This window comes from Polypterus senegalus, chromosome 11 (assembly GCF_016835505.1).
Source record: "Polypterus senegalus isolate Bchr_013 chromosome 11, ASM1683550v1, whole genome shotgun sequence".
In the NCBI taxonomy this organism is placed as follows: Eukaryota; Metazoa; Chordata; class Cladistia; order Polypteriformes; family Polypteridae; genus Polypterus; species Polypterus senegalus.
The window spans coordinates 140,636,612-140,654,008 of record NC_053164.1 but is presented as its reverse complement, the minus strand read 5'-3'; the positions used below and the strand labels follow the sequence as shown (position 1 = coordinate 140,654,008).

Below are 17,397 nucleotides of genomic sequence, written 5' to 3'. Positions count from 1 at the left end.
CTGGTTGTATTAGTGTGCACACCCTTTAATAATCAAAGATGTGGCTGCGTTCAGAATCAGCCAATCACAATAAGTCTCATCTCAAATAATAGTTACTATATACCTGACATCAATGAAAGTGGCTTTGACTGAGCTCAAATAAATTTTGGCTTTTCCTGTAGGATTATTCCGATATCCTCTTGGTTGTAACATACTCCAAAAGCCATGGTCCGCAAAGAGCTTTTAAAATATGAACGGGATTTCATCATTGAAAGATGTCAATCAGGACAGGGTACAAAAAACTGTCTAAAGCATTAAACATCCCATGGAGAATTAAAATATAGCTCAACAATGACTCTACCGTGATCAGGACATCCCTCCATGACTGATGAGAAGACAAGAAGAAAGCTGGTCAGAGAGGCCACCGAGAGGCCTACAGCAACATTATAGGAGCTGCAGTATTTCCTGGGAAGTACTGATTGTTCCCTACATGTGACAAAAATGAGTTGTATTCTTCATATGCTTGGGTTGTGGGGTAAGAAGGACAAACTTTGCAAAAAGGTCTCCCATAACCATATACAAAAAATGTGTTATGGCCTGATGAGACCAAGGTTGTTAAACTATTTAGCCACAGTTCAAAAAATTATGTTTAGCGCATAAATAACACAGCACATCATCAAAAGAACACCATACCCAGAGTGAAACATAGTGGAGGCAGCATAATGCTTTGGGGCTGCTTTTCTTCGGCTGGAATTGGGGCTTTAGTCAAGGTGGATGGAATCATGAATAGCTCCAAGTATCAGTCTATTTTGGCACAAAACCTTCAAGCATCTGCTAGGAAGCTAAAGATGAAGAGTGACTTCATTTTCAGTATGACAATAACCCAAAACATACATCAAAATCAACAAAGGAATGGCTTCATCAAAGGAGGATCAATGTTCTGGAATGGTCCTGCCAGAGTCCAGACCTTAAGCCAACTGAAAATCTGTGGGGTGACCTGAAAACAGCTGTGCACAGGAGATGCCCTTGTAATCTGACAGATCTGGAAATTTTTTACAAGGAGGAATGGGCAAAAATTGACAAGTCCAGATGAGCCAAACTGATAGACTGAGTGCTGTAATAAAATCAAAAGGTGCTTCAACTAACTTTTCCTTTTTTTATTAAACAGTTTCTGATTTGTTTTCACCTTTTTGTATATATTGCAATTTTGCAATAAAAGGTGGAAAAGGTTCTGACAGAATTGATCTTGGTTTCATTTCTTTATTACAAACAAATCTGTGATTTTTATATCTACTGTATAAAGCTTTAAATGACATTGCCTTCCCCTTTACACAAAAGAACATGTAAATGCACACCTTGGAGAGTGTACTTATAATCCCTCAAAATGCCAGTATTTCAAAAATTCTAAGAATTAGTAAAACTACTAAAGAAGGCAGTGCTTTTAAGGAAAAGCAAGGCTGCCTTAACTCTAAACTTTATCTGGGGTTAAAGAATACTGTGCAAGTACCCAGTGGTGCACCAAGACAGTAATATGGATTTGGCAATAAACACAAGAAAGAAAACTTAAACAATATGTAATGATCAGGTGTATTCACAGACTTTAACTTTGCAAGATGGAGCATTTTCCATTTTTTAGTAACTTCATCAAACAGTTACCACATTTTGTTCATCAAATATTTTTCATAAAATTGAATCATATTAAAAAATAACACTAATAATAAACTGTAATAACATTAACAGAATACATAAAATGTTTATTAATAGCACTTTACAATAGCATGTGATGAAAAAATTTAATTGATTGATGTCCTGTTGTTAGTTGTTGTGAAGGGTCTATTGCTAATTGTAGTTCAAATTTCTTAAAATTCAAATATTTTGAAGAAGTACTGTTTGAAGTTTTAAGCTAAATCTGTTGACTGAATCCAACTGTAAAGAACGGGAGATTATTGCACAGCTTTGCAAATAAATTATAGTATCAGAGAAATATTGAATCCTTATAATGTATAGATGTAGCTGTGAGGTTGTTAATAGCATAGTATAGGTTTTTGTTTTGGGTATAACGGAAATCACGAGTACATTTTTATTCACTGTATGAATAATGTGTCATCAAGCTATGGCTAGGTGGCTCATTTTCTCTTTTATTCATTTCTACACAAGCTGCCTGTATTTTTTACTAATACAGTGAGGACCATCATGTAGCTTACCTGCTGTGATTTCAAGGAGTGGGAGAAGTGAACTGCTACAACTGATGATCATGCAACTTGAAATGCAACCACAGGAGTTGCTTCTATGGGACGAATATCAATAGGTATTTACTATTTTGCTTGCAGCAGTGGCAGTCAAATGAGTAAAAGACTATCATATACAAAATATTCCAGTTAAAGCAACCTGTACTTTGGGAAATCTGAAAAGATTTACTAATCTATAATTGTCAAAAGTTACACAGCATATTTCTCTGTTTTAAAAATGATGAGTTTGGAAATATGTCAATATCTGAATGGAAATACGTTTTACAATAAATTTCCTTGTAAGTGTAAGTGTGCCAAATTTCAACAGATTTGGTGTACTGGGAACCAAGTTGTTTCATGCAGACAGATACAATGATGAGAGAAGGTGAATTGTATACAAAACACATCTGGAAAGGTATTTCCTGAGGTAGCTCATGACTTTACACATGACCAAAATATTACGAGCAGTAACATTAGAAGTAGAAGTGCATTGATATACTGCTGTGGCACTTGGCTACTGGCACAAAACCAGATAATCTGATTTTACTAGAGTTTACCAGTCATGGACTGCAACATGTGCATACGAAAGGGAAAGCATAGTGGTTTTACCCTTTCCTGACATTCAGGATTATGAAGGCTACAAAGGTGTGCTTTCTCTAGTTATAAATGTTCCCTGGAATTTTTGTTTGCTTCTCTACTCAACTGGCCATAGCTCAACTCTTGTATTAATAGGAATTTACTGTATAACAGCATACCTTTATTTACATTTAACCAATGAAACCAATTTCTGTTTAACTGTTTATTTAATTTCATTTGTGTGTTTATGTATTGAGATGCAAGTTTCTTTTTTTTTTATTTTAATGTTAATAATATTATATTTATACTAACTGTGCTACCCATCTAAGACAGGTTGAAGCCTAAGTAATAATGTCGACCTAAGTGTTAATGTTTATAGTGCAGTGAGTCTGCTGTTTGGTACAGGATTTGTAAAAGCGCCATCTGTTGGATAGCAGGAATATAGCAGCCCAATAAACACCCAGACAGACACTTGTCCTTTTATTAAGGTGGAAACCTGTGTAAGCAATCTGAGCCTTTGTACACTGAAGCACTATAAAAGAATAATCTAAATTAAACTGAATATGTTATTTAGAGTATAAAAGTCCTGAAGATCTGGAAACATTTACACTAATTAATCTAGTTCTAACAATGCCCATGTACTGCAACACTACATGTGCCTCAGTACATTTAAAACCGATATAAGAAACTTTTGCCATCCCAGCTCAGACCCCTCATTTTCTTATTTTTACAGAATGTCAGCTTTAAAAGTGTTTTGCAAAGTTAAATGAGACACTACCAATAAGGAAAGTATTCACACCAAATATCACAACTAAACAAGAAGGCAACTGAAATTTAAAGTCATCTTTGTAGAAGAAACTAGGATGATAAACAGTGCATCCTGTGTGTTTCCTTAATTCAGGTAAGCTTGCAGTTTAAATAAACTGCACATGTTCAAATCCTACACAGTACCCTCGATAATGTTTGGGACAAAGAAACATTTTTCCTTGATTTACCTTCTACACAATTTAATATTACAAATCAAACAATTCAGATTAGAAACTGTACATCACAGGCTTTCATTTAATGGTATTTGTGAACATTTCAGTCACACCATGTAGAAATTACAACACTTTTTATACATGTTCCACCCTCTTCAGGACACCAAAATGTTTGGGATAATTGGCATCACAGGAGTTTGCAATTACTCAGGTGTGTTTCATTGCAGGTATGAGATACCTAGACTTGCTTCTACCTACAGACTACCTTTGGAGTCTGTAGTTGCCATTGTTCAACACAAGGATAAGAGCTGTACCAATGAAAGTCAAAGAAACCATTGTGATGCTGAAAACAAGAAAAAAAATGCACATAAATTGGTAAAACCTTAGTATTACCTAAATCATTTGTCTGGAATATCATTAAGAAGAAAGAACACACTTCGCTCAGTAATCACAGCAGGACTGGTAGGCCAAGGAAGACCTCCACTGCTGATGACAGAAGAATCTTCACTATGGTAAAAACAAAAAAAAAAAAAAAGCCCCAAATGCCTCTCCGACAGATCAGAAACAGTCCGCAAGAGGCAGATGTGTATGTGTCTGAGACTTTGATCCACATCAAACTTTATTAACAGAAATACAGAGGCCACGCTGAAAGATGCTGTATCATAGTGATGAGCAAGTATTAAAACCAAGATCCAAAGCATAACGCCTCATCTGTTAAATATGATGGTGGGGGGTGCTACGACTTGGCGAGGTATGACTGGCACAGGTACTGGCACATTTATCTTTATTTATGATGTACAGTAACTGGTGACAGAATTCACAGACTGAATTCTGAGGTGTACAGAAACATTATCTACTCACGTTCCAGTAAATGCCTCAAAGCTCATTGGACAGTGCTTCATCTTACGACAAGATAATGATCCCAAACATACTACTAAAGCAACACAGGAGTTTTACAAAGCTAAAAAATGGAAAATTCTTAAATAGAAAAGCCAGTAACCGGATTTAAATCAAATTGAGCATGCCTTCCATATACTGAAGAGGAAGGGAATACGCCCCTGAAACAAACAGGGGCTGAAGATGGTTGCTTCAGAAGCTTGGCAATGCATCACCACAGAAGATATTCAGCACCTGGTGATATCTATGACTCGCAGACTTCAAGCAGGTATTGCATGCATGGGATTTGCAACAAAGAACTACATATGACTGCTTTAATATAACGATCATTGCTATGTAACAAACATTATGGTGCCCAGAAATGATGGGTACATGTGGAAAAACTGTTGCAATTTCTTCATGGTTTGAACCAAAATGTATGCAGATACTCTTAGATTAAAGTCTGAAATGTGCACTTTAATCACATTTTAATTGTTTTAATTGAGGGGTACATCAAAGGAAAATGTGTCTTTGTCCTAAACATTATGGAGGGCACTGTATGTTTTTTTTCAGATCTTTTAATAAGTTGAATTTAGAACCTGAAAGCAAATAAATGAATATAAATTTTCATGAAAACAAAATATGTGGGTGCTTATTGGATTACTGCTACAAATAGTTGAGGAAACATGACCTTTACATTGTAGATATAATTCAAAATTGGAAAACAGTCACATTTGGTTAGTGCCCAACACTTTGTTTCTATATATTTATGGTTTTATAGTGTTGAGGACTAATATAAGTGCTGTGTGTGAGCCTTTGCAAATATGAGAGGTGCTAATGTAGAAGGCAAATATTAATGAAAACAGAGAAATGCAAAAAAAACATTCAAAGTCTTTTAACAGTTTAAAGACTGATAATGGTATAGCCTATATGTTTGAGCTATGCACTACAGGGAAAAAAATCTAAATGAAACAAAAATCTCACATGGGTTAATATCACATATGGTCTTGTTAACTTGACTGTGCTTAAAACAACACCATTGCCTACATCTCATTCTTTTGTTTTTAATAGATGTATCATTTTTCTTTAACATCTGTATCGTTTCTAAATTAGATCTGTAGTTTTCCCATAAAGGAAGGACAAGACAGTTACTTGATATCATTTCTGCTCAACATTAAATATACATAAGAGCTACTGACTAACAGTATTAATCTACAATCACAAAAAATATGTACAAGCTAACAAAACAAATATAATATTTTCATAGTAAATACTTTCTAAAGGCAAACAACTTTCATCATGTATATTATCAATGTACTAAATGTAAAAAAATGACCGGTAAAATCAATAAAGTTGGTTTTGATTTTGTTTAGAGCCTTTCATAATGATCAAAATTAAAAAGCACTTAAAAAAAATTACAAAACCCAAGCAGTAAAATGGTTTCTTAATTTAGAAACTAACATTTCTTGTCACAGTCTCTAGCAAAGGACACCAGCCGTGACCAAACAAGATGGCAGCATCCCAAGTACACTAACCTGTGAAAGGTAAGGTCATTTGCCACCTGCCACTTCTCACTTTGCAATTTAAAGCCTATTAATAAACTTAATTTTTTAGGGACATCATCTTTCTAGTCCAAACACTGTAGTTTTAAATGAAAACCAGTTAAATGATCATAAGTACTGGAAATAAAAGGCTGCTGAAATGACACCCGTCTAAAAAAAAGGTCACCATGGCGGCGGGCCACGATATGTTTCTACCTTACCTGTTTAAAATTTGTTACAGCCTTGATTAAAGGTGAAGCAGAAAGAAGCAGAACCACATCTGATGGAAACTGAGAGGCAAGCTGTAAAAAATATTAAGATGTTAATTTGATTTACCACACTTCACATGATTTCATACTGATTCAAGAAACACTTCTGATTAAGAAACAAGTACTCATGAATATAAATGACAATATAAGCTTGAAAATGTCACCACTGTATAGAGGGAACTGTCAAAATAATCCTCAGTATTATACAGTCTTGTTCGGTACTCATTTACCTGAAGCTTCTAATTAACAGAAATGTATCTTTTCCACCAGGGTCTACTAAGGACAATAATTCAAAAAGGTTGTTACATGAAATTACGCTGGTTCTTTCAGAGGAGTTCAAATGCAGCTAATGAATTAGAACTAGCTTAAGTAGAATAAAAAACAAATAAAGTGGTCAATCTTTGAAGGTTTGAGGATTTTGATTTATTTTATTAAAAGACAATTCACTTCCTAAAATGTTCTGAACAATACAATGCATTCTGTAGACAAAAAAAAAACATAAACCAATAAAATGTCACAGTACCCTAAATTATTGTTCATGTCAATAAGCTCACTATGACAATGTTTCAAATATAGAAAAAGCCTTCTGTATGCATGCCCAAGCAAATCACTTTCCCTCATACTGGAAATTCTACTACCGGTATTTGATTATCACCGAAAGAAAAATAAAGCAAGGGGTATGAACATTAGAGGAGGAAATAAAGGTATGTGCCCAGATCCATTCAGATTTGACATCAAATTTGGGGAAAGGTTTGATACTCTTCTTTTTGATGTAGCTGTATAAATGCCTAGTAAACCAGACATAAATGTGCTAATGGCCTCATTACGATCAAATTTGAATGTCTCTAAAAAAGGGAACTTCATAAATATGACAGCAATGATAAAAACAAGAAATGGCAGTATGATCATTATCCCCTAAAAGCAACACAATTACCATCTTATTTTAGGCACAACACAATAAGACAAACAATAATCAATTCAATCCATCAAGCTTGTAAAATTAATTGCTACATAAGCTATCCCAAAATCTCATCAAGACATATTTTTTAAAAAGTGATGGTGTCTGCTTCAACTACATACAGTATCTGGGTAGTGTATGTGAGACGCTTTGTGTGAATAAATGCTTCCATATTTTCATTTTGAATGCACTTCTCCTTATCTTCCACCATTATTCCTGAGTACATGATTCACTACTGAAATGAAACAATTTGGAAAGATCACTTTTATCAATTATTATATATTATATATATTATAATTTTAAAGATTACACATTACCCTCTGCACAAGACTAAAGAAATATATTCCCTTATCCTGTCAGAGCTGAATATGCCTTTTAGTCCAAGAATGCATTGATTGTTCTTCTCTGCATAACATCAAAAGCTGCTATGTATTTTGTAGTAAGTTTAGGAGAAAATAATATGATGCTCCATATGTGGACTCACTAGCACATTAAATAATCTACTTTTTTTCCCTCACAATGAAATATTATAATTAATCCAGCCATCGATCCAATTTATAATCACCTTACCCAGATCAGGATCATTGGGAGCAAATGCCTAATCAGCTCACAGCCAGCAGCCAAGCAGGCACCAGGCAGTGGTTCCAGTCACGTGGAAAATATTAGAGATGCTAACTAACCGAAAATGGATGTCTTTGGAAGGTGGAAAGAAAGAACACAGGTAGAAGGTGCAAACTGTGAAATCATGGAGCAATACTCTGGAGAGGTTAATTAAACAAAATAGTTAAAAAATAAATACCAGATATGTTAAATACAAACAAAGACAACAAAAATATCCAACTCCTACATATAAAATGCTTAACATATTAAGAACTCATGGAAAGTGACTACATTAACTAATGCTTCCTCAGCACCTAAACAGAAAGTTCAGTATTACCAATCTCATGTACTTGGACTTCTGGAAAACACTGCAGGCTTCAGTAAAATTATACAGTAAGTGCTGTAAAATTATACTTGTAAACTCTATGGTACAACTGGTAGGACTACCCTCCTTCAAGAAATCTTAACCAAAATGGTTGAAGACTGACATCAAGAACATGATTTGACTTTATGTTAGACAAGGATGTGTAATATATTGGTGAAATAAGCAGCATCCACGGCTAAATAACAAATTGTCCAGTAGAAGATGCCAGGGTCAATACTATCACAAAAGTGGGAAAAGCAATGCACCCACAAAGGGCACTGAAATGAACTGGAGAAAGGAAATTAATACACAGCATAAGGATAAAGTAACTGTATAAATAATGCATCATTATGTGAGTTTTTTCCTTTCCCCCTATGGAATCAGTTTCTATTCAAGGAAAACAGTTATAGAAATATGAGGGATGGGAAATATCTGAAGCTGAAAGTACATTATTAAGTAATTATTGATAGAATAGTACATGATTGTATCTATCCAAATACAGTACTAGTATTTATTTTCCCTGTTTTGCATTTCCTAACTTTATTAAATTAACTGCTCTTTTTCTATTGTTTAACTTCTTCACTAAAATGAGATAATTGGCATTTGCCTTTCATCTATTATCAGACGTGCAAGTGTGGTTGGCAAAATTGGAGGATTATTTGGGTATGTGTATGTGTGTGGAGGGAAATCACCAGAGCTGAGACTGGCTTGTTGTGTCATGAGCCTTCAGGGAGCAACACATTTCTTAATGTGACCAATCAATGAAGGGTCAACCCAGCATGAAACAAGCAGCCCATCTATCTAGCTGTCAGTTTCTTTCATATTTTCTCATAAAGGCTGTCTGAATAAATTGAATCAAAATAACCTAAGATCCTGCAACTGACTATGTTATTGTGTAAAATAAAATATGTTCCTTTAGCTTATCAAATAAACCATAAGGATTGATTGACTGTAGTACATTTCATACTTCAAAATTTGATGGAAAACAGATTGGTACTATTCTTATATGCATTACATTAAGGTAAAGGATTTTAAATGCATTAGCATTATTATCTCAAGCAGAATGTTGGTCTTGCGGGAAGGCAATAATGTATTCCACGTTAAATTTCCACTGCAAAAAAAGAATATGGCAGTTGTTGCATAATCAAAAGGCTATCCTGGTAGAACTGGTAGGACTACCCTCCTTCAAGAAATCTTAATGAAAATGGTTGAAGACTGACATCAAGAACATGATTTTACTTTTATTTCCTGACCCGTAGAGAGGTGCTGACAAGTTAGCAGTAGCAAAAGACCATTACTAAATGTATATGGATAAAAAGTTTACAGACTGTCTGGAGGGAGGGTTCCTGGCTGTAGACACTAGAAAGCTAAATAAGCAATTGCCAAGATATGTGTAATGGGATTGACAGTGAGAAAGCAGAAAAAACATTATTAACTGTAATAATTATAAGTATCCATCCATTATCCAACCTTCTATATCCTAACTGCAGAGTTGCGGGGGTCTGCTGGAGACAATCCCAGCCAACACAGGGCACAAGACAGGAAGCAGACCCCAGGCAGGGCGCCAGCCCACTGCAGATGATTATAAGTATTTTAACTCACAAAATACCAATGACTGTATTTTGTATTATTCATGCTGCAGAGAACTATATGATTTTATACTTCTACATGATTTGATCTTCGTTTAGGTAGGAAAGGAATTTTGTTTATGCACAGAATATGTGACTGGCTTACATTCTTTTATGTGAAAATGCTGACCTCTTGATATTAACAGAACACCCTGTGATATTATAAATCAATGTGACCGTTTTCTTCACTCTTGCTTAAAAATAAGACAAAAATGTCATTTATGAATTAATAAATAAGGATTATTAATCTAATCAAACAAATATAATCTAATGAAGATATTAAAGCTATTAGAATGTAATCTCTTTATAACTAATGCAATGAACTTTAAGAAAACTGCTTAAATTGGGTTTGTGCGTGTATGTACTGAGAAGGGCACATTCCTTAGAAAACATGAGTGTCTGGTAGTCCATTGTTTTTGGTATACTCCTGTATGTCATAAATTGGGATGTAGCCAGTACTCTATGTATGACCTCAAAATGAACTGTTATGTTATTTAATGGTCTCTCTTTGGCTAATGAAAAAGCTAGGTGATAAAAGAGAGAACATTTTTCTTTTAGGCTAATCTGCTTGAACTAAAATCAGTTGGTCTGATAGGGGCTTTGGTTCAGTCTCGCAGTCTCTCTAACTCACCAAGAATAAATATTAAGGAAATTGCTTTTTATTTTAAATTGGTGTTTATCTCATTGGTTTTCGACTTCAGTGCTCACAACAGTAAGCCCTGAGTCTTAGAGCTGTATATCAATTGTGCAGGACATGAAGACTGAACTGGAATATTTTAGATATGGGGAGTTTGAGGAGGAGTTCTGAAATCTACAAATAAGCAATGGAGTAATCGAAATACATCTTCCTTTTCTTCTAGCTAATAAAAACGGATGTTTAGAAGGCTTGTGAGAACAGTTAGCTTAAATGCTGTGTTATGTATTTATCATTATTTTAGGAAGAGTATTATGAACCTAGAGTTTTCCATTTATGTGCAGATATGGAGGTGAAGTAAATGTAACCATATAGTAAGACAATTACTATTCATACATGTGACTATAGCTTATCTAAAAATATATTCAAATAAATACATAAAAAATTGCAATGGGGCCAAAAAAGTATCTAGCTGTGGAATTACTTGAGCCCTTACTAACTACAAGCTCAATGCTCCCCACACCATGCTTCACAGTTGTGATGAGGTTTTGGTGTCTGTATTAGGTATTTTTGCTTTCTCTAAAACATAGCAATGTGTAGTATTAACAACAAAAAAAATCTCATTTATCCACTGACCATGTTCAGTACCATTGTGGAACACAAACATGATCTTGCACAAACTCAAAACAAGCCACAATGTCTTTTTTTTTTTTGTTTTTTTTTTGGAGGGCAGTAGTTTATTTGGTAACCCCAATCGCCCCTTACACCACTCACCTTCAATTACTTTCTTGTTAACTCATAATAACTGACATTACCAACAGATGGAAATACAGTGCATCTGGAAAGTATTCACAGCGCATCACTTTTTCCACATTTTGTTATGTCACAGCCTTATTCCAAAATAGATTAAATTAATTTTTTCCTCAGAATTCTACACACAACACCCCATAATGACAACATGAAAAAAGTTTACTTGAGGTTTTTGCAAATTTATTAAAAATAAAAAAAACTGAGAAATCACATGTACGTAAGTATTCACAGCCTTTGCTCAATACTTTGTCAAAGCACCTTTGGCAGCAATTACAGCCTCAAGTCTTTTGAATATGATGCCACAAGCTTGGCACACCTATCCTTGGCCAGTTTCGCCCATTCCTCTTTGCAGCACCTCTCAAGCTCCATCAGGTTGGATGGGAAGCGTCGGTGCACAGCCATTTTAAGATCTCTCCAGAGATGTTTAACCAGATTCAAGTCTGGGCTCTGGCTGGGCCACTCAAGAACATTCACAGACTTGTCCTGAACCCACTCCTTTGATATCTTGGCTGTGTGCTTAGAGTCGTTGTCCTGCTGAAAGATGAACCGTCGCCCCCAGTCTGAGGTCAAGAGCGTTCTGGAGCAGGTTTTCATCCAGGATGTCTCTGTACATTGCTGCAGTCATCTTTCCTTTTATCCTGACTAGTCTCCCAGTTCTGCCACCACCATGCTTCATTGTTGGGATGGTATTGGCCTGGTTTCCTCCAAACGTGACGCCTGGCATTCACACCAAAGAGTTCAATCTTTGTCTCAACAGACCAGAGAATTTTGTTTCTCATGGTCTGAGAGTCCTTCAGGTGCCTTTTGGCAAACTCCAGGCGGGCTGCCATGTGCCTTTTACTAAGGAGTGGCTTCCAATTGGCCACTCTGCCATACAGGCCTGATTGGTGGATTACAGAGATGGTTGTCCTTCTGGAAGGTTATCCTCTCTCCACAGAGGACCTCTGGAGCTCTGACAGAGTGACCATCGGGTTCTTGGTCAAATCCCTGACTAAGGCCCTTCTCCCTGCTCAATTTAGATGGCCGGCCAGCTCTAGGAAGAGTCCTGGTGGTTTCCAACTTCTTCCACTTACGTATGATGTAGGCCACTGTGCTCATTGGGACCTTCAAAGCTGCAGAAATTTATCTGTAACCTTCCCCAGATTTGTGCCTCAAGACAATCCTATCTCAGAGGTCTACAGACAATTGCTTTGACTTCATGCTTGGTTTTTGCTCTGACATGAACTGTGAACTGTGGGACCTTATATAGACAGGTGTGTGCCTTTCCAAATCATGTCCAATCAACTGAATTTACCACAGGTGGACTCCAATTAAGCTGCAGAAACATCTCAAGGATGATCAGGAGAAACAGGATGCACCTGAGCTCAATTTTGAGCTTCATAGCAAAGGCTGTGAGTACTTATGTGCATGTGATTTCTCAATTTTTTTATTTTTAATAAATTTGCAAAAATCTCAAGTAAATTTTTTTCATGTTGTCATTATGGGGTGTTGTGTGTAGAATTCCAAGGAAAAAAATGAATTTAATCCATTTTGGAATAAGGCTGTAACATAACAAAATGTATAAAAAGTGATGCGCTGTGAATACTTTCCGGATGCACTGTACCTGTAAATCCTTGGGTGTTTCCAGGATTTTTATCATTTCCTTGAACACTGAACTGCATGTTCTTACTGAGATCTTTGCTGGACATCCACTGCCACTGCAATCTGCCTGAATGTAAACTGACAGAAGCCTAGGTCTTAATACATGTTTTTGTAGTTAGTTCTCTTAAGCTTCATGAGCTTCAACAATTCTTAAACATAAACCTCTTTTGATTACTCCATTTTGAGCTTCAGCAGATCACAATTGTGAAGCACTAGAGACCAAGGAAAGGTATTTTTAAGAAAAGGAAAGCTCAAATTTAAAAGGAACAACTGATCATTTCCTGTAAAAATTTGTTAAAAAAAATAAGGCAATTGACAACTTTGAGTGCACCTTTCGTTTCACCATGCTTTATCTATTATCCTGACTTGCATTTCAAAATTTTCATGAAGAAATCCTCCGACTATCTGAAACACGTAAATAATAAAAATGTCTCTGCCCATAGTTTTGTTTATAGAATATACAACACAATCAGTATTCAAACTCCTTCTTTCACATTCTTTTATGTTGCAGAAATCATTTAAATTAACTTTATAATCATCATCAAACAACACAGATATTCCTGAATGACAAAGCAAAAGCAAGATTTTATATATTTTTTGCAAATTCACTAAAATTAAAACCTAAAAAAATATCACACTGACACAAGTATTCTAACCTTTTCCTATACCATTTGAAATTTGACTCACGTACATCTCATGTTATTGATCATCGTTGAAATGTTTCTGCCCCATGTTTGGTGTCCACCTGTGGTAAATTCAGTTGATTGGACATGATTGTCTTAAGAAGGTCTCACAGCTGATTATACGTGTCAGTGCAAAACCCAGGCCACAAGGTCAAAAAATTTGCCAGCAGAGGTTAGAGAAAGGATTGTGTTGATAGACTGGGATCTGAGGAAAGCTGCAAGAAGTTTTTGCAGCATTGAAGGTTCACATGAGCACAGTGGCCTCCATAACATTTAAATGGAAGATGTCTGGAACACACATGACTCTTCCTGGAGCTAGCTGCTCAGTCATATTTAGCAATCTGGAGAAAAGGACCTTGGTAAGACAGATGACCAAGAACATGATGAGCTCCACAGAGCCTGTATGGAGATGGGAGACAACCATTACTGCAACAATAAACCAATCTGGACTTTACTTCAGACAGAAGCCTCTCCACAGGAAGACACACATGAGAGCTCACTTGAAGTTTGCATAATGGCACAGAAAAGAACTCTCAGATTGTGCAAAAAAATAATTATTCTGGTCTGGGGGAAACCAAGATTAAACTGTTTAACCTTAATTCAAAGTGATATGTCTAGAAGAAACCAGGCTCTGCTCTTCCCCTGTGCAATACCATTGGAACAGTGAAGCACGACTGTAGCAGCATCATGCTGCAAGGTGTTTTTCAGAAAAAGGAATTGGCAGACTAGTCCAATTCGAGGAAAAGCTAAAAGGATTAAAAGTACTAAGGTGTCCAAAATGACAACCAGCTCAGACTGGGACGAGGTTTCACTTTCCAACAGGAAAAGAGAACAACTTTGTAACTGTTCCCATATTTGAACTCAATCAAACATCTCTGAAAAGAACTGAAAATAGCCGCCTTCAACAATCCCCATCCAACCTAAGTGTGTTTGAGAGGATACGGAGAGAAGAATGGCAGGAAGTCTCAAAATTTGAAGACTTCAGGCTGTAAGCTCTGCCAACAGTGCTTCAATAAAGGTCTGAATACTTGTGTAAATGTGATTATTTTTTAATGCATTAGGACATTTTTCTAAACTCCTGTTTTCGCATTGCCATTCTGGGATATTCTGTATTGCTTATTAGGCAAAAAATAGTTTAAATGATTTTAGCATTAGGTTGAAACACAAAAAAATATATAAAACCATGAAGAGGTCTGCATACTTTCTGAATGCACTGTAGTTCAACATTTAATATTCCATTCCATCAAAGCTGATTACCAAGTACTTAAACGAGAAATTAGATGACACCGAATGGAATTGCATTTTGGGAGTTATCGTTGCAGTAGCTGGTTAACCCATGCACTTGTGCAATGCCAGCATCACTTCCTGATCACTGCTCCTTAACACAGCCAACGGGCAGTGTAACAAGCCCACTGCTGTACTCTTTACCCATTTAGGACCTTTATGTAGTGTCCTGCTCTGAATTGTAAACACAATCGGCCAGGTTACAGATAGAATGTTGCCAGGAGAACAAATCTGAGGAGCTGGTCATATACATCAGTGAGCAGAACACTCTCTCATACTTCAATACTTCCTTCTTAGGAAGGCTAGATTGTACCTATTTGTGCTCAGCACCCTCTATAGGTGTAGTCTGGAATTCACTCAAAATGGTTACAGGTTATATGGCTACTGAACTGCCACTCCTAAGATAACTTTACTACTCCCTTTTTCACAAGTCCACCAAAGATTTTGGTGTTAAAAATGTTATATGCCAATTTAATATCCTTGGAAAGATATTTACTCCATCCTCTATTTCCATCTTCACAAGTGGCTGGATTACATGAAAGAAATCTGCCAAATGGGTGCCTTTCCTGCTTAGCACAGAAAAAAAGGGACATCAAGTCAAATTCTGGCAGGTTTCTCATAAATTTTGCTGACATTCAAGAAACTGGTGACTGGAGACGAGGCTTGGTTGTACAAAATGGATGCTGAAACCAAGGAAAAGTCCATGGTGTGGACCAAGAAAGGCAAAGCGCATCCTGTCAAAGTTTCACGTGTAAAGTTAACGATAAAAGTCATGTTCACCATCTTCTTCCATCATGATGACCTTGTTGAGGCAATTCCATTTGAAAGACAGTAACATCAGCGATCTCCAATGCCTATATAGAAGCTTGCTTGACCCAGTTTTTTAAGCAGCTAGAGATTGGTTGTCCCAAACCACCTCTTTGCGACTTCACCTTTCACAACTGGTGCACCATTCTAAGAAGCTGTTTGACTTCAACCTCTTTGAGTCTCCTCCTTACTCCCCAGATCTGGCACCTTGTGACTTCTGGCTCTTCCCAAAAATCAAGCAGCTGCTGTGTGGTAAGCCATTTCAGTCTGAAAAGAGGTCCATCAAAACATTCAAACTATAGCTCAAGAACTTGAAAATGTCAGCAAGATTTTGAAAAACGGGTTTGTCACATGAAGAAATGCATGGACATGGGTGGTAACTGAGTGTGTTGTGAAGCACTATTAAATGGAGCATTACATTTAACTGAGTAACAAATTATATTGCAGTTATTTCATCAGAATTATTCTAGCTTGTGGTCCTCCCCTGGCTGATGTCTTAATCATTGTCTTATCTAGCATACCACTATCTATATGCATGTGTAGAAAAACTGCACTTTGCAAACATGACTTTAAACTTGCACTGTAATACACCTACCAAGTTTTTTACACATACCCATCTCTCTAAAAGGTCTCTTGTCCTGCTTCATAGAAGAATTCTCTAGTTGTCAAAGCAAATGTTCTAACAGCCTTACTGCAACTTTTTAAGGGGTGACCAACTCTGTTCTGCTTGGCTGTACACCCTCTCGTGGTCTACATAACACACTACTTGGGTCAAGTTATATTTGGTTTGATAACTCAATCGTGTCTCAGTCGTTGCTAACATACATTTCTTATTTTTGGAATTCCAGCTCACCTGTTGGGCGCAAGTAACACCTGCGATGCCCCCTCCTACAATGATAAACTCGTAGCGCTGTTCTCTTTCCTCCATTACGTCAGCAAACACTCATTAAGCCAGACAGGTGCTGCTTCTGACAACGTTAAGATTTGTCGAAAAATATAAACATGTATAAATAATCTTAAAGCAACTTCATAACTCCACTCTTCTCATATTCTTCCGGCTCAGCATGATGCGACACGAGTCTGCTACGGACTGCTAAATGGGACAAAATAGCTCGAGCTCGTGGTCCCTGCAGTTGCTTAGCAACCGGACGCAGGCAGACAACAGCGACGGAAAACGTCGGTTTGTGATTCATTCGTATTCTGGAAACTCGAGTCACGGAGGCGTCACCACGGGAGGGGCTGGGGTGGGCACTGTACCCTCAGAGACAAGCCGTGCCCATCCGGCGAAATGTTCTGTCTGTTCAATGAAAACTCTGAAGAAGAATAACATTTGATTTTCAAAACTGAGTTGCTTTCTAATTAGACAGGCACCGTGCTGCTCACAGTTTACTTCGCCGAACATTTTGCAGCACGTTTTGAACCTGTTGACCGCATTCTTTAATTAAAACAGCGTATATGTTCCATTCTTGTTTTATTTTCTGGTTGGTAACACCAAAGGCTATGCATAGGCGGCTTATTAAAAAGCAGACATCTTCAACC

The 17,397-nt window shown here is 36.6% G+C and overlaps 1 protein-coding gene across 1 annotated transcript in view; it reads right to left on the bottom strand.

The window, feature by feature from the left end:
• The window catches only part of pyroxd1 (pyridine nucleotide-disulphide oxidoreductase domain 1), a 62,755-nt gene extending 45,788 nt beyond the window's left edge, over window positions 1-16,967 (bottom strand). The window contains exons 1-2 of the mRNA XM_039769695.1: window positions 16,712-16,967; window positions 6,402-6,482 (exon numbers count right to left, since the gene is read on the bottom strand). Of these exons, the coding sequence (XP_039625629.1) occupies window positions 6,402-6,482; window positions 16,712-16,786 (156 nt within the window). The 5' untranslated portion in view covers window positions 16,787-16,967. The remainder of the gene's footprint in view (window positions 1-6,401; window positions 6,483-16,711) is intronic.
• Between the last annotated feature and the right edge of the window lie 430 nt (window positions 16,968-17,397).